The 23,574-nt window shown below is 43.6% G+C and overlaps 3 protein-coding genes across 3 annotated transcripts; 2 read left to right on the top strand and 1 right to left on the bottom strand.

Annotated features, from left to right (window-relative positions):
- The first annotated feature begins 3,332 nt into the window (after positions 1–3,332).
- LOC132251812 (olfactory receptor 11A1-like) lies at positions 3,333–4,355 on the top strand. Its single transcript, XM_059731735.1, has one exon. It carries the CDS (start codon positions 3,333–3,335, stop codon positions 4,353–4,355), a length of 1,023 nt encoding a protein of 340 aa, XP_059587718.1.
- Positions 4,356–5,077: 722 nt separating this feature from the next.
- Positions 5,078–12,196, bottom strand: LOC132251811 (olfactory receptor 14I1-like). Its single transcript, XM_059731734.1, has 2 exons — positions 11,288–12,196; positions 5,078–5,101 (listed from the first exon to the last, which is right to left on the bottom strand). The coding sequence occupies exons 1-2, from the start codon at positions 12,194–12,196 to the stop codon at positions 5,078–5,080; spliced, it is 933 nt and encodes a 310-aa protein (XP_059587717.1).
- A 5,611-nt stretch (positions 12,197–17,807) lies between these two features.
- On the top strand, positions 17,808–18,892 carry LOC132251676 (olfactory receptor 14A16-like). The gene has a single exon (XM_059731626.1). The coding sequence runs from the start codon at positions 17,833–17,835 to the stop codon at positions 18,787–18,789; it is 957 nt and encodes a 318-aa protein (XP_059587609.1). The 5' UTR covers positions 17,808–17,832; the 3' UTR covers positions 18,790–18,892.
- Positions 18,893–23,574: the final 4,682 nt, after the last annotated feature.

Raw genomic sequence — 23,574 nt, 5'->3', positions numbered from 1 at the left:
TTTTTCTTCCTATTTGATTTGTGTGTATCGGGGTGGAGAGGGAAGAGAGGTGTAGGGTGTTCAGAGACTTCTGGGTCTTCTCCCCACTGAGGTGCCCTGCGACAGAACCACTAAGCCAAAACCTGGTCAAATACTCAGAAGGCTCTGATGTTGCCAGTCAGCTCTTCCTGGAAACCTCTAGAAAATAATGGTCAAGAGGCCTAGAAGCATACTGGGACATCTGCTCTCTAGTGCCCTAACTGTAGAGCACCTCAATAGCATCACTTCTAACACAATAAGAAGTGCATCAGTTGGGAAGGGCCTGTATCCTACACAACACTTCAAATTAGTGCAGGAATGTATGATTCACAAGTATATTTGTCCATGTCCAATGCTATTCTTTGATGGTTTTGGACGTTCTTTGCCAAAGCAGTGAATTTGTCTCAGATTTATCTATACGAAACATAACTGCATGTAAAAATGCATTCAGTCCTTGCCAGTATTAGTTCTTCCTCTCTGCTTCATGTGAAAGGCTTCTTTTCTTCATACAGTAAGAGAGATTTCGGCACTGCCGAACTGTTGAATTCTGCCTGAAATTCAGTTGCATTCTTGAGGGGATGCATTATTTAATAATCAGTGACTTTCTGCCAGTCCTAATGAGTGTAGAGGGGGTTGTTTTCAGGTTTTGTTCCTTTTTTTATTCCTTCTATGTTAATATGGTAAGCAGCTTTTATTTTTGGAGGTTGTTTACTTGTTTCTATCATACTGTGCTTTGGCTGGATGGTAATAATGTGACATGCCCGTCAGCAGAAATGTCTAGAGTATTATCACCTTCTTAAAGCCAGGAGAAATAATGATTCCAAGGAAAGACTGACATTGTATAAAGTCTCTAGCATACATCTGGACAAAGGCATGAGTGAAGAATCACAGCATCTTTCTGAAAATATGTGGGTCTCTTACCTGGGAGAAATGATGTATCTGAAATGCACCAGGATAGAAGATTGATTTCAGACCTCTACTTTGGTCTCCAGAATAATGATGGGAGGGACCACATCAGAGATTTAAGCTGTTTTGCATCCTTGTAAGGTAAAGAAACATTTTTCTTTTCTTTAAATATTCTTATCTTTGCCTTAAGTTGAATTGTTGGCTAGGTAGGTAAATAGATGGACAGAGAGATGGATAGATAAAGAGATGGAACTGCTTTGTCCACTTACAAATAGAAATAAGTTTTATATATATAGTATACTGATGAGCTATTTATGCAACAGAAGCATAAGGTTGTGCTTTAATGTGCCAAAACACAACCAGTATTCACATGTTAGAATATCAGCATTTGGCCATTTTAATATACACTAATTAACTTATTTGAATATACACAATTTTTTTCAATACTGATCCATATTCTATTATTCAGAGAAGCTGAACAAAACAGAACAAAAACCTGTAAACTGCTATTTTAGTGTAGACTAAAATGTATAGACTAAATATATATCTTTAAGGAACAATGGTGTTTTGTGTTGATTTGAAAATATTTATCTACAGACAGGATTTAAATTAAAAGTCCTTAAATGTCTCATTTCTTATCAGCAGTTTCTAATTATCAAAATATTTTAGTTTGGTTTAGGTGAAATATAGTTTAAATTATTCTTTTAATACATAACATTTATTAAACGAGCATTAATCTAGACATACATATGTAATTATAGACATTAGATGATACATAATTACATGCTAGCAAAAGGGAATGGCTTTACATGTTAGATAATGATGTGAGTTAAGAAAAATCAATTCCGAATGAAAGAAGCTCTTGTGATAATGTTACAATAATCCTAATTTTTCTCTCTTGGTGATGATGTGGATGCTAAAATTGAATAATGCAGTCTTAACATTTTTAATCTTTTTTGAATCCCACTACAAGAAACTTGCTAAAAGTTGGGTGTGTTTCTGTTACAATCATGCTGTATACCTCATTTTCCTAATTGGTTATCACATTGGGAAAATATGGGGATCAGAAGACCAGGTCACAGAGTCCAAGCATTCAGGGTCTCAGTCATTCTAGACACTCAGATTTGGAGATTTGGCCACCAAATCAGGTCGAATCTCCGCTGAATAGAGTCAGGGACCGAAGCTTCGCACAGCCCAAGAAAATAACACTGTCCTCATAGGTGGATCCAGAAGTGGTCAAAGAGATGTCTGCCATACCACTTCAGGAGCCAGGGCAGGAGTGCATAGGTTGCTTGGTCCCCTTCAGTTAACCTTGGCATTGGAACAGCAGCCAGGGACACTGCTGTGTGTGACACTATCGTTCAGGACACTCAAGCGTCCTGTTGCATCTCTGTCTTTTAGACTAGAGTGCAGAACCAGTGTAATGAATTTTCTACACTTGGTTCTCAGCGTTGTTTCAAAGTACCTAGTGTGAATTTCAGTACCAACACATATGGACGTACTTTGCTCACTTGCATTTTTCCTGAAACAAGCTCTGTTTGTAGGGAGGAAAAAAAGGTACTTACTCCTCAAATGACAGGTCTTTCAAATTGATTCAATGCTATGATTTGTGATTTGATGAATTTCATGAATATTTTGCAAACCCTTAGGGTTAGCAGTACTTTGCAATGCAGTAACAGAGCAGCCCAACAATTATAACAGGACAAAATACTGCTTTCCATCTGCTTACGGAGACCGCGGAGTTATATTCTGACTCAGAACCTCTTCATTATTCTTTATGATGTACTGATTCTGGAATCAGAAAGATTCCAGTGCTTTAAGATGCCAAACCATATTTATACAACTAGCAATGATAGAAATTGTTACATTTTTCATTTATAATGCAGGCACTGACTAGAATTATTATCTGGAGTTCATTAAATTTAAGCCTAAAATACTATAAACCTTTGATTAACCTTCTTAGAGCCAACTTCTAATAGCAGCACACTTCCAGAAACAACAGGAAGTCTGTGAATGACATGTTAATATTATCAGCTGTGCAAAATTAAAACATATCATTTGTAATTTTGAGTGTGTAGCTCAATATAGAACATGCAAAATTTGCTCTTTTTTCCCTACCACCATTTTATTACAGTATTACAGATTTTGTAAAACAGTTCTTACAAAGAATTTTTCCCTTATTTTTCTCTTAATGACACAGGTGGGGCAATGGCTTCCATGAAAGCATTCTGGAAATGAATATGCCGGACTATTCACCTCCTGGATGGATCTCTGGAACGCGAACCTAGATGGATCGTTTTCAGGGAAAATTAGTATCTTGAAAACTCAGGAGATGGACTGATTCCTTGCAATTCAAACGTGTCTGTTTTCTCACATTTTTTGAAGAGCTGTATGAAATCTCTGATGCCATGGCAGATGCAGAAGTAGGAAACCACACTTTGGTCACTGAATTTATCCTCCTGGGATTTGAAATTCTTCCAGAGTTGCAAATACTTCTCTTCCTGCTGTTTCTCATATACTACATTGCAACCATGGCTGGGAATGTCCTCATCATTGTGCTCATCATAGCTGTTCAGCATCTGCACACCCCCATGTACTTCTTCCTGGGGAACTTGTCCTGCTTGGAGACCTGCTATACCTGCACCCTCCTGCCCAGGATGCTGGCCAGCTTCCTCACTGGAGACAAAACCATCTCGTTCTCTGGCTGCTTCATCCATTTTTTTTTCTTTGGTATCTTGATAGTTACAGAGTGTTGTCTCTTATCCGTGATGTCTTATGATCGGTACTTGGCCATATGTAGACCACTGCATTATGCAGCCCTTTTGACTGACAGATTTTGTTTCAGCCTTGCTGCTGGCTCATGGATCAGTGGGTTTATAGTTGCCTCCATTTTATCTCTCTTGTTGTTACAATTAACCTTCTGTGGGCCCAATCAAGTTGACCGTTTCTTTTGTGACTACATTCCGTTGATTAAACTCTCCTGCAGTGACACTTATGAGATTGAGCTGACAGTTTTTAGTCTTAGCTTTATTTTCCTTTTGCCCCCATTCCTTTTGACTCTGACGTCCTATGTCTGCATTATCACCGCCATACTGAGAATCTCTTCCACTACTGGGAGACAAAAGGCCTTTTCCACCTGTTCCTCTCATATTACTGTGGTGACCATTTTCTATGGGACCCTAATTTTAGTGTACATGTTCCCAAGAACCAACACCCTTAGAGCCCTGAACAAAATACTCTCTCTTTCCTACACTGTGCTGACCCCATTGGCCAACCTTCTCATTTACAGCCTGCGAAACAAGGAAGTCAAGGAGGCTGTAAGGAAAGCTGTCTGTGTGTTTATGAATTGGAGAGGAATGCAAACATTGTTAAACTCTATTAGCAGGATGAAGCAAAATGGAAATAACAGGAATCAGAGCTCTGGAAAATGAATGGCTCCTGGCCCAGGGGTTTTCTGGTGAATTCTAAAAGGAAGAGGAACTTTTGAGAGATTTATTACATTTCACACCCTGTTCTATTGAACGGATTGTCCTGCTACCACAGTGTTCACTTAAAAATTGCTCCAGATAAAAATAGTGAATGGATTTTAAGAGGATAACTTCTCTGTGCTTCAAGCCAGTATACACAGATTGTCTTCAACCAAAGGCTTCCTACGCTTAGGCCCAAATCTGAAGTCTAATTTTCCCTTTAGGTTGCACACAGTCAGGGTGTTATCAAGCTGATGTGGTAAAAACCTAATCTCTTTGACTAATTGTTCAGACTCTTGTATCCTATCGCTCAAACAGTTTAGGTTGTCTAAAAGAATGGGCAGAAATGACTTGAACACAAACTTTATTCCATCTGTAACTCGCTTTCAAATTGTTCATTGGTAAATGTGTGTTTCACTTAAGTCACAGCCAGCTCTGAGTAGGTTTATACTGCACTCTAGTGAATGAACAAGAGATTTAACAGAACAGCTTGTTTTTCCTGCCTGGACATGAGAATTATACTGCTGAAATAACACAGGAATGTAGGAAGCTGGATTTTCTAATGTTGTGTTGAGATCCTCATAAGAAAAGTGGTAATGGTGGGAATGCCTAAATATCCATTATAAATTGGGAATCTGTCTTTGGCAGGCAAGGTGAATCTGCTTTGTGTTATTTGCTTGCTTTTTCTAGCCTTGACTAATAAATTTGTACTTTGATTGCAAGAGAAGACCTCTCTACAAATCTCCATGCAGACCCTCATCCCAGACTCTGGCACCTGACACACACACACATTTCCATGTGACTGACATCTCCATCATGATCTGTAGCACAGTTCATGTGGCTTCCAGGGACAGCTCTTGCTGCAACCATCAGCTGCTGACATAAAGGCTTCTCCTTGGCCTCCCTGGTTTGGAGAGGCTCCCACATTAGCCTGAATATATCTTTGGTGTGGTAGCTGCTGGCATGAAGGGAGAGCAAGGCATAGCCACAAGGAAGGCCTCTTGGTGCTTGGAAGTGCACGAGCTTATTCCCTGGGTGTTGCCCAACCTGACTTCAGACATTTGTATAACAAGTGAAGGACATCAAGGTCTACTGATGATACCTCTTCCATGCAACCAACCATGAGCACAAGCTTACAATGCCTGCAAAACAAGGCCCATGTCTGGATCTATTCTGAAGGCTGGCTAATAGCCATAGGTGGTTGTGGTACCAGTGAAAACGCCAGGGCAAGAGCAGCACAGTGACTTCCACCAAAGTCCTTCCCACAAACATTTTACCAGTCATTCCCACCCAGCTGAACATGCAATGGGTGCTTTGCTCAGGGCTGAGGAAACCCAAAGAAACTACAGACATTTTCAGTAGCCTCCTGCTGATGGAGAAGTGGCAGTGCATTCAAATGCTCACTAAGCCCCAACTGGAAGGGTGATGGGTGTACATGCCAATCCCATGACTTTCTGCATCATGCACAAATGCCGGGAAGACTGGGCTCAGGACACATGTGAGGTCTGTTCATACCCTAAGAAAAATGTAAAAAGTGCTCTTTTTTCTTTTTCTCTTCCACTACAAACAGAGTCCTGTGTTCTGACTCCTTCCTTCAGACCTCGCATACAATCACAGAGGCAAAGAAATAAAGCAGCCCCTGAAGAAAGCAATCAGGGAATATGTGGTATATTTTATGAAACATATTTTATGAAAAAGGGATCTAATTTGACTCAAGAGTCTTCAAGTGAAGGACAAACCATTATGTTGGTTGGTAAATTGTTCTTTACCTTTACTGTTAATAGCTGTCTCATATGCAGAAAAAGGCTACTTAGATAACTGAGAGCTCAGAATAAGCTTCAGTAGATCTTGGTTTTAAATGTGGTTTTTGTCCCTGGCCAGCTGGTTAGTTTTGGCAAATTACTTCCCCTCTATCTATCTTAGTTGCCTGCCTATAAAATGGGGGTTATGGCCATGAGCTCTTTCTTCAAGCACTTTGGGTAGAAGCCTATTACCCCAGATAGCTGATTGAGTGGCTGGTAAGTACAATTTCTGTAGTTATGTGCCTGATTGCAATTACATAATTATGTTGCAGAATCTCCACCCTTGGAGGTTTTTAAGACCTGGCTAGACATAGCCTTGGCTGGGATGCTGTAATTGGGGATGATCCTACTTTGAGCAGGGGGTTGGACTAGATGCGACTTCTTAAAGTCCCTTCCAAACCTAACTTTCTATGATCTATGTATATAGATGAATTGCATGGCTATGTTTTAACCATGTAAATTGGCTGTGCAGCCATTGAACATGCTGCATGGAGCTACACATCCTCTCCAGAGAGATGTGTGGTAGCTATCTGCACTCTTGGGCAATTCTGTTACACACCCTTATCTGTCCACAGCCTACATGGGCCCTGGGTAGTCTAGAAAACATAGCTCTGCTAAAAGCACAGCTACCAGGACTTTGCCAGTTGTTCCATATGTAGCTGCTGACCGTTGAGCAGGCTATTCATAAAAGGGGACCCCAGGGCCATATGTGGCTGTAGAGAGAAAAGAAAGTAGGCATAGTGTCATTCTGGATGGCCAGGTCTGGAGGTCACCCAGGGTTAGAAGAAGAAACTAATATCTGAGGGGAGTGTGCAGAGTCTGAGTCTAAGGGAGTGAAGAAGCTACCTGGGGAAAAGAGTCAGAGATCCAGAGGGTCAGGAGGCCAGCCAGGATGGGTATCCAGGAGATCAAACCAGAGTCAGGTTAGGTACCCAAAGGTCCAGACCAAATTCAGGGCTCATGGGCAAACTGACTCAGGTATCCAGGGAATCCATCAGAGAGCCTGTAGAGGCACTAGCCAAGGGAGATGCAGCCTGAGCACAACATCAAGACAGCATGGCTAACCAGATACTTCTTTTAGGGCAGGTTTTTTTTAATAGAGGGACAAAGAATCCACTGACATCCTGAGCCGGTGTTTTATCTCTCTATATGAGAGCTGCTGTGACAATGTGCCCTCTGCCCATGTGCTAGGAGCTGAGTCGACAATCTCCTGCTGCAATGCCCTAGGAAGAGTAGCAGGTTTTCCCTGGCCAGGGCAGAAAGGTGCCCAGGTATAGTTCTGTAGCCTTCCAGTGTGCAGAGCCTCTGCCTTGACACAGCTTCCAGACAGTTGCTCGCACATTGGTATGTATGTTGGGGAGGGGGAGATGTCCTGAAATCATTGCCTATCCTCACTGCACAGGTATCCAGAGCAGGTGCACTGCCCTCCTGTTTCCTCTGTGGGAGAGCAGACATGACTAGCATTGCCCTCCATGGATATCTGCGCAGCTCCGAGGCTTCACAAGATACGAAGTTCATCCTTTCACTCAAGGCAGAATCATCCCTATCTAAGCCACCTTGCACAAGTGTTTATCAGTTTTTTTCTTAATGTTTTAAGAACAAACCCTCACACCTACCTACCAGGCATAAAACCTGAAATATCAAACACCCTTTAATTTGCCACAAACAAAGGTGGGGAGTAAGTGTGCTATCAATTAAGTGCTACTGCAAGAGCAAAAAAAGAGTTTGTTAAAATATGCTCAAGAGATCCAAGGAAGAGGACCACACCACCTAGTAGAGAAGAAGGCAAAACCCCTCATCATCCATGGAAAAAGCTGACCATAGGGTAAAATTCCTTCCTGACCCTCTTCCCTTTCCCTACCTCCTTCCTAAAATGTGAAGCCAATAACTGTACACAATACTCTAGGTCTGGCAGAGCCAGTGTAGAGTGGAAAGATATCATCATCTCTTGTATCTTGAGCCTAAAACTCTTGTTGATATAGCTCCAAATTACAAGTACTTTTTTGTGTGCATCACATTACTCACACATGGTGTATCTGTGATCCACTAAAAACACCTGATTCATCTCAGCAATGCTGCTACCCAGGCAGTTGTCTCCCATTCTGTATTTTGCATTTCATGTTTCTTTCTTAGATGCAGCACCTTATGTAGGTCTGCTCTTAACTTTATTCTACTGTCTCTAGCCCAGCTCCCAAACCTATTTTTGGTGGTGTCTCAGGGCCTCCATAAATAAGACTCTAGCCACTAGAGTAGGAAAGAGCCCTCCCAGGCTGGCAGGCACAGCTTATATAGAAAACATAAAGTAAAACTCTACCTGCATTGGTGTGAGCTGATTCAACAGAAAGTACCAGAAAGTAACTTAAGATTCACACATGCAGATTCATCACATTCACATAATTTACATCATCAAGATCCTTTTTAATTTCAGTTCTATCTTTGGATGAGTTTGCAATCCTTCCCAGCTTCCTGTCATCTCCAATCTTGATCTGGAAGCTTTCTCCTTGAGCTTGTAAACCACTAATAAACATGTTAAACATTACTGGGCCCAGGACAGATTCCTGTGGGATCCCACTTGAAACCTTCTGCCAGTCAAAAATTAATCCATTTATCATTAGATGTTGCAAACAGTTATTGAACCAATTACTGACTTCTAGTAATTTTATGAGAAAGTCATGTGGGACTATATCCGTAGCCATACTAAAGTTCAAATAGACTATGTTCACTGCATTCACTGGTGGTAGTTTGGTCATGCTACTTTTCTGGTCTGTTCTGCAGCTCAAGGGTCTGCATGCTGAGCTAGCAAGTACAAGGATATGAATTCAAGACTGGGTGTAAGCCACTAAATGTGAACCTGGACACCAAAACTTTAAGGAAACTTTTGATTGCAGAGCTGCTGGCCAGTACCTTTGAAAACTTGGGGTTAACTGGGAGAGATCCTGGACAACTAGAAAAAGGCAAATCTAGTGCCCATCCAGGGATACACTTGGCAGCCTTATCTCAGTCCCTGGAAAAATCATGAAAGCGGTCCCCAAGGAATCAATTTCTAAGCAGTTGGAGGAGAAGATGGTGACTGATTAGGAACAGTCAGCATGGATTCACCAAGGGCAAGTCATACCTGACCGCCTTCTATGACAAGATGACTGGCTCTGTGGATATAGGGCAAACAGTAGATATGATATCAAGGCTTTTGATATGGTCTCCCACACCATTTTCACAGGCAAGCCAAGGACGTATGGATTGGATAAATGGTCTGTAAGGCAGATAGAAAACTGGCTGGATAATTGAGTTCAAAGGATAGTAATCAATGGTTTGATGTGTAGTTGAGAGCTGGTATCAAGTGGAGTATTCCAGGGGTTGGTCCTGGGGCTGATTTTATTCAATATCTTCATCCATGACCTAGAAGATGGCATAGAGCATGCCCACAGCAAGTTTGCAGATGCCATCAAGCTGTGGGAAGTAGCAGATACACTAAAAGGTAGGGCTAGGATTCAGAGTGACCTAGACAAATTGGAGGATTGGACCAAAAGAAAACTCATGAGGTTCTACCTTGGGGGTCTTCAAGAGGAGACTGGACAAGCACCTAGCTGGGATCGTCTGACCCCGGTGCTTTTTCCTGCCCAGGGCAGGGGGTCAGACTTGATAATCTACCAAGGTTCCTCTCAACCCTAACAATTATGAATCTATGAATAAGGACAAGTGCAAAGTCCTGCACTTAGGACAGGACAATCCCATGCACCAGTATATGCTGGGGACCGACTGGCTGGGCAGCAGCTCTGCAGAACAGGATTTGGGGCTACAGTGGACAATAAGCTGAATATGAGCCAGCAGTGTGCCCTTGTTGCCAAGAAGGCTAACAACATACTGGACCACGTTGGTAGGTGTGTTGCCAGTAGGTCAAGGGGAGTGATGTTTCCCCTCTATTCAGCACCAGTGAGGCCAAATGTGGGGTACTGTGTCCAGTTTGTGTCCCCTGCCCCTACAGAAAGGATGTGGACAAATTGGAGAGAGTCCAGCAGAGGGCAACAAAAATGGTGAGGGAGACTAGGGCACATGACTTCTAAGGAGAGGCTAAAGGAACTGGACTTATTTAGTCTGGAGCAGAGAAGACTGACAGGGGATTTAATAGCAGCCTTTAACTCCCTGCAGGGTGGAACCAAAGAGGATGCAGCTGGGCTGTTCTCAGTGATGTTAAACATGATTAAAAAAATGACCCTTAATCAAGGTTATACATGAACACACTCAATTTTAATAACTCAATAGTATCAGCAGCATTAAAATATTCTGTCTCTTGGGATTCCCCATTTAAAAAGAAAAACCATGATATAAGGAAATACTAGCTGAGAAATCATGCAGATGGGCATCTAAGCAAACATTCCTAATTTCCTCAACACCCCCCCGCCCCACTCCCCATGCATCCATCTGCCCAAGTACTTCCAAATACCTATCCTGAAGAAAAAAAGCCCACTGACTAACTGATGGGGAGTATGCTTTTAAGAAACACAGGTAAGCTCTCATCCCACAGAACACCTTTGATTCCCTGAAATCCACTACAGACTTGTCTCTGCTATTGATTTGACAAGGAAGGTGATGAATTGCCACAGTGACCCAGTTTCAGTAGCAAAATAGCACGTAAGGAAGCTTTGTGCCTAGCATCCCATCCAGCAAACTTTGACCATGAAGGACTATTAACCAAGTTCACATTTATAGGTGACCTGAATTAGCAGGGGCATTAGCACAGGGGAAGAGCAAGGTTAATCTTAACTTGCTGGAGCTGTAGCAACATACCTTGAGCACTTTCACACCAAGCTCCTTTGAGATGGGAAAGATCGTAGCATCAACTTCTAAGTATAGGAAGTCTAATTGCAATTAAGATGATTTAAATCTAGAGGAACTTTACTTACATCAGTGAAGTTGGTGTGGATTGCACCCTGCTTTACTTGGTGAACATATCTATCAGTTATACTACACACACACACACACACACACACACACACGCACACACACACATATATATCTCAATGCAGAAAAAAAATAATTAAATAACACTTATGAGAAAAAGATGGACACTTGCTTCCCAGTGAATATTTTACAGGCAATCACTTTCCCGAGGCCAGCTTTGATCTCCTTATTCCTCATGCTGTAAATGACAGGGTTGACCATTGGCGGCAATATGGCATAAAGGACAGATTCTATGAGATCCAGAATGGATGGGGTGCTGGAAGTTGGTTTCAAGTAAGCCGAAATGCCAGTGAGAAGAAACAATGAGACCACAATGAGGTGAGGAACACAGGTGGAGAAGGCTTTATGCTGGCCCTGCTCTGAAGGGATTCTTAGTACTGCAGTAAAGATCTGAACATACGAAACAACGATGAAAACAAAACAGCTTAAATATAAACAGACACTAAAGGCAAGTATCCCTGCCTCACTGAGATAGGAGTCAGAGCAGGAGAGCTGGAGCAGCTGGGGGACATCACAGAAAAACTTGCTGATGATGTTGGAGTGGCAGAAAGGTAACCGAAAAGTGTTACCAGTGTGCAGTGCAGAATAAAGAATGGCACTGACCCATGCACTGACTGCCATCTGGGCAGAAGCTCTTCTGTTCATGATGGTCTCATAGTGCAGTGGTTTACAGATGGCAATGTATCGATCATAAGCCATGATGGTGAGGAAGGCAAAGTTGGCTGTAGCAAAGAAAAAGAAGAGGAAAACTTGGGCAACACATCCAGCATAGGAAATAAACCTGGTGTTCCACAGGGAATTAGCCATGGATTTGGGGACAATGACAGAGATAGTTCCCAGGTCGAGGATGGACAAATTCATGAGGAAGAAGTACATGGGAGTGTGAAGGTGGTGGTCGAGGGCTACCACCATGATAACGAGGAGATTCCCTATCAGAGTTGCCAGGTACGCTGCTAGAAAGATGGCAAAGTGTAAAAGCTGCAGCTCCCGGACGTTAGAAAACTCCTGGAGGAGGAACTCGGTTACAGTGGTTTGGTTGGACATTGCCTTCTTCAAACCATTGTATGATGCCTGTGGACGGAACAAAAAGCTCAGCAATCAGCATCAGAATGGCTCTGATTTTCCTGTCAAAAACATCTCACACGCTCACTTTCAAATACAGGATCAACTGGAGCCAAATCTTTAATCTACGGGAAAAGTTTGGTTTTGAAGGGATATTTTGATTTGGATACAAAACTGAGCAATAGCGTTATTCAGCAGGCACTATGAGACAGATGACAGTCTTGGTATCAGCTAGGAGGTGTAAACTCACTACGCTTTCAAAGTTCGTGTTGTATTCAGGTTCATTATGAAACTACTGTAACATGGTAGAACTTCTGTAGCATTCACAGGGCTGAGTCACCTGCAGCATCTGTCCCAAAACTCGGCTGGAAAAAATAAGAGCAAACACAACCTTTAGGTTTAAACCTTTAGGTAAAAAAGGTCCTAACCCCACTGTGAAAAAACCATACAGCGCGTCTAGCAAACAGTAACAGTAATGTTTCAACATGGCATCGCTCCATCTTCCCGAGGATATACCACACAGGACCTGCTTGTAAGAAATAACTCCACACCAAAGGTTTGCACGCAGACTGACTCCCACCTGGTTGCAAACCAGCATATGGGGCTGCATAAGAGCTGGATTGTCATCTCTATGTGAAAAGGAGGTACTACTATCACTCGGATACTTCTGCTCTGTATAACCAAGCTGTCACTTTGCCACCAGGACCAAAAGCAGGATTTTGGAGGGAGTCTGCCTTACTCCGGTGATTGCTACACAGCACTTGGGTTTAGCCTGCAGTAACGGGGCCAAAACCACAGAATCCCAGCCTCACTGACTTTCTTTATGCCCTTCGCTTCCAGTTCTGTGTATTCAGACTTGAAGCAACTTACCGTGCTGGTCTTTGTGGGGGTTTCCACAAGCTTCTGTTGCATTTGGTCCTCTGCTGTCAGTATTCGTTGCTCATTACCCAGCTCTCAATCTATCTAGTCTCTCTTGCCTCTGCCACTATAGTTTCTAGATAATAAAGACACGGATGATTTGATTCAAAACTATTTCTGTCTACAGATGAACTGGCTGTAGCTGCCTCTGAGTCTCCTGTACTGAAAGGGCAGAAGATGCAGTAAGGTGATTTATCTGTGTCACTCTCTTAAGGGCTTGTGGGACTCGGTCCCTAGAGCTCTTCATTGCTCAGAAGCAGAGGCCCCAAAGTAAACACTCCTGATTTAATGGTTTTTAAAGGCAAAATGACCGTCCTGGGTCTGTAGTTTTCATAGATTTCATAGATTTCATAGACATTAGGGCTGGAAGGGACCTCGGAAGATCATCGAGTCCAGCCCCCTGGCCAAAGGGCAGGAAGTCAGTTGGGGTCATAGGATCCCAGCAAGATAAGCATCCAGTTTCGCCTTGAAGGTGTTCAATGTAGGCGCTTGAACCACCTCCGATGGCAGGCTGTTCCAGACCTTGGGGGCTCGGACAGTAAAGAAATTCTTCCTTATGTCCAGCCTGAAACAGTCTTGTAGTAGTTTATGACCATTCGACCTAGTCGTCATCCCTTGGGGCGCTCTGGTGAACAAACCTTCCCCCAGATACTGGTGGTCACCCCTGATAAACTTATAGGTGGCCATCAGATCACCCCTGAGCCTGCGCTTTTCCAGGCTAAAGAGCCCCAGGGCTCTCAGCCTGTCGTCGTAGGGTCTGCTTCCCTGACCTCTGATCATGCGCGTGGCTCTTCTCTGGACTCTCTCAAGCTTCTCCACATCCTTTTTGAATTGTGGAGCCCAAAACTGGATGCAGTACTCCAGCTGCGGCCTCACCAAGGACGAGTACAAGGGGAGAATGACGTCCCGGGATTTGCTTGAGAAGCATCTATGGATGCAAGCCAGCGTTTTGGTCGCTTTACTAGCCGCAGCATCGCACTGCAGGCTCATGTTCATCTTGTGGTCAATGATGACCCCCAAGTCTCTTTCTTGCATAGTGCTAGCCAACATAGCACTGCCGAGCCTATAAGGATGCTGCGGGTTTTTCTTCCCAAGGTGGAGAACCTTGCATTTATCGGCGTTGAACACCATCAGATTCTCATCTGCCCACTTGCTGAGCCTGTTCAGGTCAGCCTGGATCACTCGCCTGTCTTCTGGTGTGGATGCTTTGCCCCAAAGTTTGGTGTCATCGGCGAACTTGGCCAGTCCACTTCTGACTCCAGTGTCCACATCATTAATGAAGATGTTGAACAGTATGGGTCCAAGGACGGAGCCTTGGGGGACCCCACTGGTCACAGGACACCACGATGAGTGACTTCCATCAATTACTACCCTCTGGGTCCGACCCCGGAGCCAATTTTCCAGCCAGTGGATCGTGGGGGACCCAAGGCGACAATTGGCCAGTTTCTCCAAGAGGCGATCATGAGAAACCAGATCGAATGCTTTTTTGAAGTCAAGATATATGAGATCAATCTCTTCTCCCTTGTCCAGGTGATAGGTCACCTGGTCGTAGAAGGACAGTCCATTAAGGATGGCCTCTTTAATAAACTTTTCTAAGATCTTTCCCGGGATAGAAGTCAGGCTGATGGGCCTATAGTTTGCCAGATCCACTTTCCTCCCTTTCATGAAGATAGGCACCACATTGGCCTTCTTCCAGTCTTCGGGCACTACACCAGAGCACCAAGAGTTTTCAAAGATCCGCGCTAGAGGCTGGGCTATGATGCTCACCAGCTCCTTGAGTACCCTGGGGTGAAGATTGTCAGGTCCGGCTGACTTGAAGCTATCCAGCTTCTCAAGATGTTCCTTCATGAAGTCAGCATCAATGGAGGGTAGGGGATCACCCCCACCTGGACTTCCCTGTCCCGTAGCGGGCATCGGTGTCCCGTGGGACTGATGAAAGACCTACTGTAAGGCACAGGACATAAGTTTCATCCAGGGTTCCCTGCCTCCTAGCTTAGTGTAAGTTTTGGGACATATTGACAAAGGTTTTTAGGCACCCGCAGATGCTGAGAGATGTTCAGTTGAATTTAGAAAGCTCCATGAGCTGGTTGGCTAGTTCTTTTTGTTTAAGTGCCGCTTAAAATCACAATAGCTGCTTACCTAAATCTTTAGATATCTCAATGCCTATGGAAACCTGGTCCTGAATCTGTAGCATCCTTTATACCCTTTCTCAATAAGGGGCAAACTGCCCTGACTCAGATTGCAACCACTATGGCGTAAAACCATGCACAGAGGTAGTTATCACAAACTAGGGAAATCTCCTCCTCCTCTACTTCTGCGGGACTTATTTTTCCTATACCTTTAGGTTCCTTGAAAAACATAGTCTAACTTGACAGCAAGACCAACCAGGCACCAGGTACTGGACAGAAGAAGCTAAAATGATTAGGGCTTGTGAGATCTAAGCCCAATGCTGCAATGAAGGCCAGATAAAGTTTGTCTACAGTGATTGCTAAGCACCTAAAATGCACCTTCTGTACGTGTTCAGAAGCAATGAAATGGATAGAAAAGTGGCTTGATTGTCAGGTTTAGAGAGCAGTAACCAATGGCTTGATGTCTAGTTGGCAGCTGGTATGAAGTAGAGTGCGCCAGGGGTCAGTTCCCAGGTTAATTTCAGTGGTGATGCATAGGGGGTGCACAGGGGTGCACATGCACCCCCTGAGAGCCCCAGTGCACCCCCTGACTGCATTTGCAGGAATTATGCCAACAGATTGAGGGAAGTGATTATTCCCCCTAAAAATAATATTCAGCACATCTGGAGTGCACCTACTAGAGAAAGGGGCCATAATTGGGGCCCCTACTAGAGAAAGGATGTAGTCTGGGGCTTTTAACAACAGCCTTCAACCACCTGAAGAGGGTTCCAAGGAGGATGGAGATAGACTGTTCTCAGTGGTGGCAGATGGCAAAACAAGGAGCAATGGTCTTGACTTGCAGCAAAGGAAGGTTAGGTTAGATATTAGGAAACACTTTCTAATGAGGAGGATAGTAAAGAGCTGGAGTGGGTTATGCAGGGAGTTTCTGGAATCTCCATCCTTAGCAGTTATTAACACCTAGGTACACAAAGCCTTTGCTGGGATGCTCTAGTTGAGGATGGTCCTGTTTTGAGCAGGGCCCTGTTTTGACCTCCTGAGGTCCCTTCCCACCCCCATTGCCTATAATTATTAGGCATCTCAACAGATTTCTATTCCTAGTAACGCATTTATGTAATCAAGTCCAGGGAGGCACATAATAGAGGAAAAAGGATCTGGCCAAAAGGGTCCAGATTCCAGTGCCCACTAAAGACAATGAAGCTGGGCTAGTTCACACCAAAGTAACCTACAGCTCAGTTATGTAGTTAAACCAACGGAAATGTTGTGTTGGAGCACAATCAAGTTTTTATTCTGTGGATTGACAATGCATCTTAAAATGTACAGCCGCTTTTCTACTGACAGTCATCTCATGACAGCTATGAGAAGAAAAAGAATAAATAAAATTGGAAGCAGTGTGTCTTATGTTCTCATGCAAAACTGCATAGCAACTAATCCAATTGCAATCTGTTGCCTCCCTGCATCCTTAGGTGCCCAGTCTGGCTCAATGGGACAACAGACCAAGACAGAGAAGCTCAGGGCCTTCTCAGAGATCCCCTGACTTGTGTTGTGAGGGAGATTAAAGCAGAGCACAGCTGTGCTGTTCTGCTAACATCTGTACAGCTCGGACTGTTTACATCTGGGCTTTTCCTTCTGAGCTGTGCAGGACACCAGGGAACGAGTCCCAGGAGCCTTCAGAAGAAAACTACTGAAAAACTGCTGTCTTCCTTCACTCCTTTTCTACAAGGCGGGGTTGAAGTCAGCTGTGCATTCAGAAACCTGGTTGGATTCACTTCAGTCGTTCAGTGACAGAGGGAGCAGAGAAAGACCTCTGAGTTAGCTGTGCTTCTGGGGACCTAAACTAGTGGCTGGTGCAGAGGAGAGCTGAGAGATCAACTGGACAAGAGCAAAGGATCTTGCAGGGGAAGCCTGAATGTGACACAAGAGGTTAGGAAACTTCCACTAAAACTGTTTCAGTAAGTTTTCTGCATCGGTGTAGTGTCCTGTCTTATTAAGATGCAGAGGAGATTTTAAAACATTAAAAGTTGGAAAACCTGGCTACACAAATCATTCTGCATTTATGTATAATAGATTCAAAGCTACAAGAGTAAATGAAGACATTTTCAATGTTTTTGCTATGAATGCAGACAATGATATATAGCATATTGGAAGTAGGGTGGGAAGAGTAGAGGGCTGGGATTGGGACCTCTAAGGAATTCATCTTTTTTATATATCATCTTTTATTTCATACATATTTGTTTCCAGCATACATTTTCTAGGTGAGATCTATTGAAAAAACAACAGACTTTCAGATTTAAAGCAAAGGAAAAGAATCCTGAGGTGTGGCTGTGTTAACATTTTCTTCACTTTCTAAAGGAATATCAAAATATTTTATTTTATGTAGGATCTTGCCAGGGAAAAATTATTTATTAATATGAAATATTTCATGGGAAGAAAAATGGAATATTTCCATTCTTAGCATGAAATTTGGAGACATTATTGATGGGAATATCAAAGCCACTGAGTTTGTTACTCTCCTCCTTACCACTGCCTTTATTTTATTATAGACAGGACTTGCACGGTGCCCTGGGAAGGAAGATGTCCAACTGGACCACTCTAACCGAGTTCCTCCTCCTGGGCTTCTCGGACACTCGGGAGCTGCAGATCTTACACGTGGTTATCTTTCTGGCAGCGTACCTGGCAGCTCTGGTGGGGAACCTCCTTGTTATCACTGTTGTAACTACGGACCACCACCTCCACAGGCCCATGTACTGTTTTTTGGCAAATTTGTCCATCCTTGACCTTGGCTCCATCTCTGTCATTGTCCCAAAGTCCATGGCCAATTCTCTCTTAAACACCAGGACAATTTCCTATGCTGGATGTGTGTCCCAGGTATTTCTCTTCTTCCTCTTTTCTGAAGCCAATCTTGCCTTCCTCACCATCATGGCATATGACCGGTACGTTGCCATCTGCAAACCACTGCATTATGAGATAATAATAAACAGGAGAGCTTGCGTCCAGATGGCTGCCTGTGCTTGGGCTGCTGGTGCCATCAAATCTGCACTGCACACTGGGAACACCTTTAGTCTCCCCTTCTGCCACTCAAATATCATCAACCAGTTCTTCTGTGAAATACCCCAGCTGCTCAAGCTTTCCTGCTCCGACACATACCGCAGGGAGCTGGCAGCTCTTGCCTTCAGTGTGTTTTTAGCTCTAGGCTCTTTTGCTTTCATCGTTGTGTCGTATGTTCAGATCTTCACCGCAGTGTGGAGCATCCCCTCAGAGCAGGGCCAGCAGAAAGCCTTCTCCACCTGCATCCCTCGCCTTATGGTGGTCTCCCTGCTTCTTTCCACTGCCATCATTGCCTACACGAAGCCCATCTCTGACTCCCCGTCCCCTCTGGATCTCCTGGCAGCTGTTCTGTATTCTGTGGTGCCTCCATTGATGAATCCAGTCATCTACAGCATGAGGAACAGGGAGATCCAAGCTGCCCTGAGGAAACTGCTCCACAGGCTGATTCACTCCAAGAGCAATATGTCCATCTTTCTTTCATGACTTTCCTTCTCTTATATTTTCCTTTTCTAATTTACACATGAAATTAGTCTTTTTTCATAGTATTGTGTGAATCTTGCATATTAAAAATAAAGTTGGTAGGTTAATTCTGTAACTTTGTGAGGTCAAAGACTTGGTTTTTGTCATTTTGGTTGACACTGTTGAAGTGGAAAAGTAATGTTTCATGCATCAGTTTTACTTTCTTTGCAACATCTAAAATATATCCCATCAATTGCAAGATAATGAAGAATTAAGGAGTTTTGTTTAATAATTGGTGCCATCAATTATTCAGATGACAGAATATACAGACAAATCTCCAGATGGTGTGAAACTGGAATGAAATGCAAATACTTTAGGGGACAGGAATAGAGTTCAGATCGATACGGATAGATTGGGGAGCTGGGCTTGAAACAGTAAGATGAAGGCCACGAAATAAATGCAACTTGCTGCACACAGGGGAGAAGAATGAAAAGCACAAAAACAGCCTGGGTGAAAATTCCTGGGTGGTATCCTGGTTGAAAAGGTGGGTCACAGCCTCGATATGAACATGGAATTTGATGTAGCTACAGAAACATTAATGCAGTTTGGGGCTGCAACAACTGGAGTATTAGATGTAAAACAGGGGTGTACGTTGTCGCCATGTGTGTCTACGGACACAGGCAGACAAGGTTCTTTGTGTGAATCACATACCTTTCATTACATCAACCTAAATCACTGGAAAAAAAAAATTCTTATCAAGCATTCGCGTTTAATGACAAAGTGAAGATTTTTGTTTACCAATTGGTGTAATCAATTATTTGGATGACACAATATACAGGCAAATATCCAGATTCTGTGAAGCTTGGACAAACTGCAGACACTTTAGAGGATAGGAAAATAATTCGGATGGATGTAGATAGGTTGTGAAGCTGAGCTACAGACCACAGGATGAAGTCCAAGGAAATAAATGCTACACCTACTGAAGAATAATTAAAGCACAAATACAGCTGGGATTATAAATGTCTGTGTGGCAGCATTGTTGAAAAAGACCCGGTGGGTTTGGTGGATCACGGACTCAGCATGAGTCAGGAATTTGACACAGCTACAAAAACGTGAATGCAGTTCTGGACAGCAATAACAGACGTATCGATGTAAAACAAGGGAGGTGATAGGACCCCTGTACATGATGCTAGTTAGGCTACTGTGTGATTATGGGCTCCACATTTTCAGAAGGAATATGGAGCAGTCAAAAATGAAAAATGGTTGAAAGGCAAGCTATGCAAGGGGAAACTGAGAGAACTAAGCATCTTCAGCTTGCAGAAAAGGCAGTTAAGAGGGAGATCATAGCAGGCTTCAAATATCTGAAAAACTGCCATAAAGAGGAGGGTGAATAACTCTTCTCCCTTCCTAAATAGGGAAGGATGGAGGGGGTTGGGTCATATGACCCTTAGGGGTATTTCCAACATTATGATTCTATGATGATGCTCAGCATTATTGCTTCTGCTCTAGACTCACAGGTCCAAAAATCTGTATTAAGCTATGTATGCATGAGTAAGGACTGAAGCTTCAAAATACCCCCTAACAGTTGTTTAACCTACATTTAAACTTTAGTTTCAGTTAAAAGCAAGTTACTTAAAAATAGGATAATAAACTCCATGTGTGCACAGAGTAGGTTTTTGAAAACAAATTGGGAGGACGTTAGGAAAGTAAAGAATATATCATTATGAATTCACCCAAAATTATGCAATTTCAAGTCACTGATGTCAATGCCACTGAGAGTGATGTGAACAGATAATTAATCAATAAAATGTGGGTCCCAGCTCAGGTAGGAGAATGGGATATATGGAAATACTTACACTGGAACAATCCCTAGTTCTTGGTGCCAGATTCTACTTCACTTTATGAGACGAAAATGTATATATGCAGCCATACACGTACGGTTTTTGGCATTTGCACACACTTTGGGCTTCCATTTCACTCTGTGATGAAACAGAATTGACTTCCATTAGTACCTTGTGTAGGACCTTCCTAGTCTTTAGCTCTTGCATGCCTTCACACCCTGCCTCTCTCAAAGCTGACCTGCTGTACCTTGGATTTAATACTCTTTGGTTACATGGAAGAACAGCACCTATCGGAATAGCTGTTGCTCTGACAAGCAATAAAGACCTAGGGCAAACACTTGATAGAATAAGCAGAGAGCCTCTGGAGGATTTGAGTTGAGGACCTCTAGACAGTGGCAGTCTCTCTAAGACATTGGATGAGAAAGCTCAGACACAGGGCTGAGAGAATTTATTCAGTTCATATTCTCAGCTGAGGCTGGTGTGTGTGCGTGTGTGTGTGTGTGTGTGTGCATGTGTGTGTTCTGGGGTGGGAGGGTGAGGGTTATCAGCTGAGAAGAGTTCAGATGAGTGGGATGTTTTGTGGGGTCTGTCATTCCTTGTCTAGGGGCTTGCTTTAGGAGAAATGCAATCCCAGTTCTTTGAAAAGACGTGAGCAGGGGCAGCTGCTTTGCCACTGTTCACATGGGCTGGTTATGAGCAGGTAAGCCAGGTATGAAAACAGTTGCTCCAGCCTTCATCCCTGAGCCCGTCAGCCTCAGTCCACATCAAGTTAATTGTATCATTCACACAGAAATAGAGCATGAATGGAGACCTCAGGTGTAAAAGTCATGGACTGTTCTGGTCTCTCAAGACAACTGGTGGGATCATAATCTATCTCCAGTTCCCTATGCCTGCATATGGGCATCTTTACACATGCTCTGGGGCAGGGGAAGAGGGTGGCGTTTTAATTAGAGCAGGTCTTGGAAGCCACTCTAATTAAAAAGTCTGCAATATCTCACGTACTGAACATCCCACGCTTCAAAACCTCGGCCATTTTGAAAAACACGTTTGTTGGGTAGATGCAATATTTTTATTAGACCAATAAAATAAATGGAAAAATGTTCTTTGCAAGTTTTCAGGCACTGTCTCCACCGCACTCCCCTGCAGGTGTCCCCTCTGGACTGGATGCAGATTCTGGAAGAAAGGACTTGTGCACCACTACTGCTGTTCCCTCCTGAACCTGGCACCCTGTGGAGCCAGAGCCTGCACCTGGATTGGGGCATGGCCAGCACTGGGGCTCCCGTTGCCTGGGTCTGTTGGGGACAGTGGCAGCAGCAGAAGGGGATGCAGCCACGGGGCACATTTAAGGTCCTTGTTCCTCATGCTGTACATAACTGGCTTGATTAGTGGATCCAGCACAGAACAAAGAATGGCTTCTATGAGGTCAAGAGCTGATGGGGAGCTGGAGATAGGTTTCATAGAGGGACAGGTGCCCATGCTAATAAGCAAGGAGACAGAATGAGGTGAGGAAGGAAGGTGAGAAGTCTTTGTCCCGTCCTTGCTCAGATAGGCACTGTGTTGACTATCTGACTGTATGATACAATTATGAAAACAAAACAGGTCTGAAGTTATGCAAACACCAACAGCAATTATCGCCAGCTGTGTGAGGTACAAGTCAGAGGAAGCGAGCTTGATTAGCTGAGGGATTTCACAGAAGAATCGGTTGATGATATTAGCTTGGTGGAAAGATGCACTAAAGTTGTTACCAGTGCGCAGGGCACCAAATAGAAAACCACAAATCCATGCACTGGTTTCCATTCAGATGCAAGCTTTCCAGTTCATGATTGTCTCATAGTGCAGTGTTGTGCAGATGACAGTGCACCGATCATATGCCAAGATGGTGAGGAAAGGAAAGTCAGGTGCGAGGAAGAAGAAGAAGAAAAGGACTTGGATGACACATCCAGAACACAACAAGGACCTGGTGTTCAGCAGAGAACTGGCTAAGGATTTCGAGGTGGTGACAGAGATCGTTCCAAGGTCTGTGATAGAAAGATTCATCAGGAAGAAGTGCATGGGGCTGTGGAGATGGTGGTCAAGAATGATACCTGTGATATCAAGGAGATTCCCAATCAGAGATGCCATCAGAAAGTGCTGGTTCCACATTGGGAAGACAAAACCCCTTTTTTTCTTGAAGGTTGCAAGGAGGGCTCATGGGATGTCTCTGTAACTCTATGTAATGGACACATCGATATGATAAGGCTGGAGATCACCAACCTTTTCCACTTTTAGTCCAGACTGACCCAGCTCAGGGGAAAACTAGGCTGATACCAAAACCAGGTGACTACTACCACTTTTCCCCAGTGCTGCTTCTTTTTGCTGCCCAGCTGCAGTACAGCACCGCGTAGAATATGAGAAGGCCTCTGTTACCAAAAGCGGCCAAAGACCTTCCTCCACACGGGGGATACAATGGGGTCATGGGCTCTAGATTGCCAACTGCTGTGATGAAGTCCAGACAAAACTGATAAGGTCAAAATGAAATATTTTGGGACTTTTTGGTTCATTAAAAAAAAAAAAAAAAGAATCCCAATTTGGGGACTGGGAAATGTTGATATTTTTAAATTTATAACACAATGGGATCATTGTTTTTGGCCATGGGAACATCCATGAAGAGAGCGAATTCCAAACACCATAAAACTTCTAAGTGCTGGACTCCAACCAACCCCTGTCCCAAGTGGGAGCTGCCAGGACAGTAAGTTAGCATGGAAGCTGAAGCACAGAGACACATATGGTCACATCAGGCTCTGGCATCTGGCAGGTTCAGATCAGGAGAAATCAGGTCCATGAACGGTCTCTGATCCCTTGATGCTCCTTCTTCATCCTGCCTCCCTGGCATGGGCTGTACATGGCTTAGGACTGGGTTGGGATGTGATACATGCGACACGTGTGCCAGATCAGCCCTGCGTACTGGACTGGGGTTTGTCTGGATTGG

The sequence above is a fragment of the Alligator mississippiensis genome, chromosome 7 (genome assembly GCF_030867095.1).
Source record: "Alligator mississippiensis isolate rAllMis1 chromosome 7, rAllMis1, whole genome shotgun sequence".
Classification (NCBI taxonomy): Eukaryota; Metazoa; Chordata; order Crocodylia; family Alligatoridae; genus Alligator; species Alligator mississippiensis.
The sequence above is the reverse complement of the archived record's forward strand: the minus strand, read 5'-3'. Positions and strand labels throughout refer to the sequence as shown.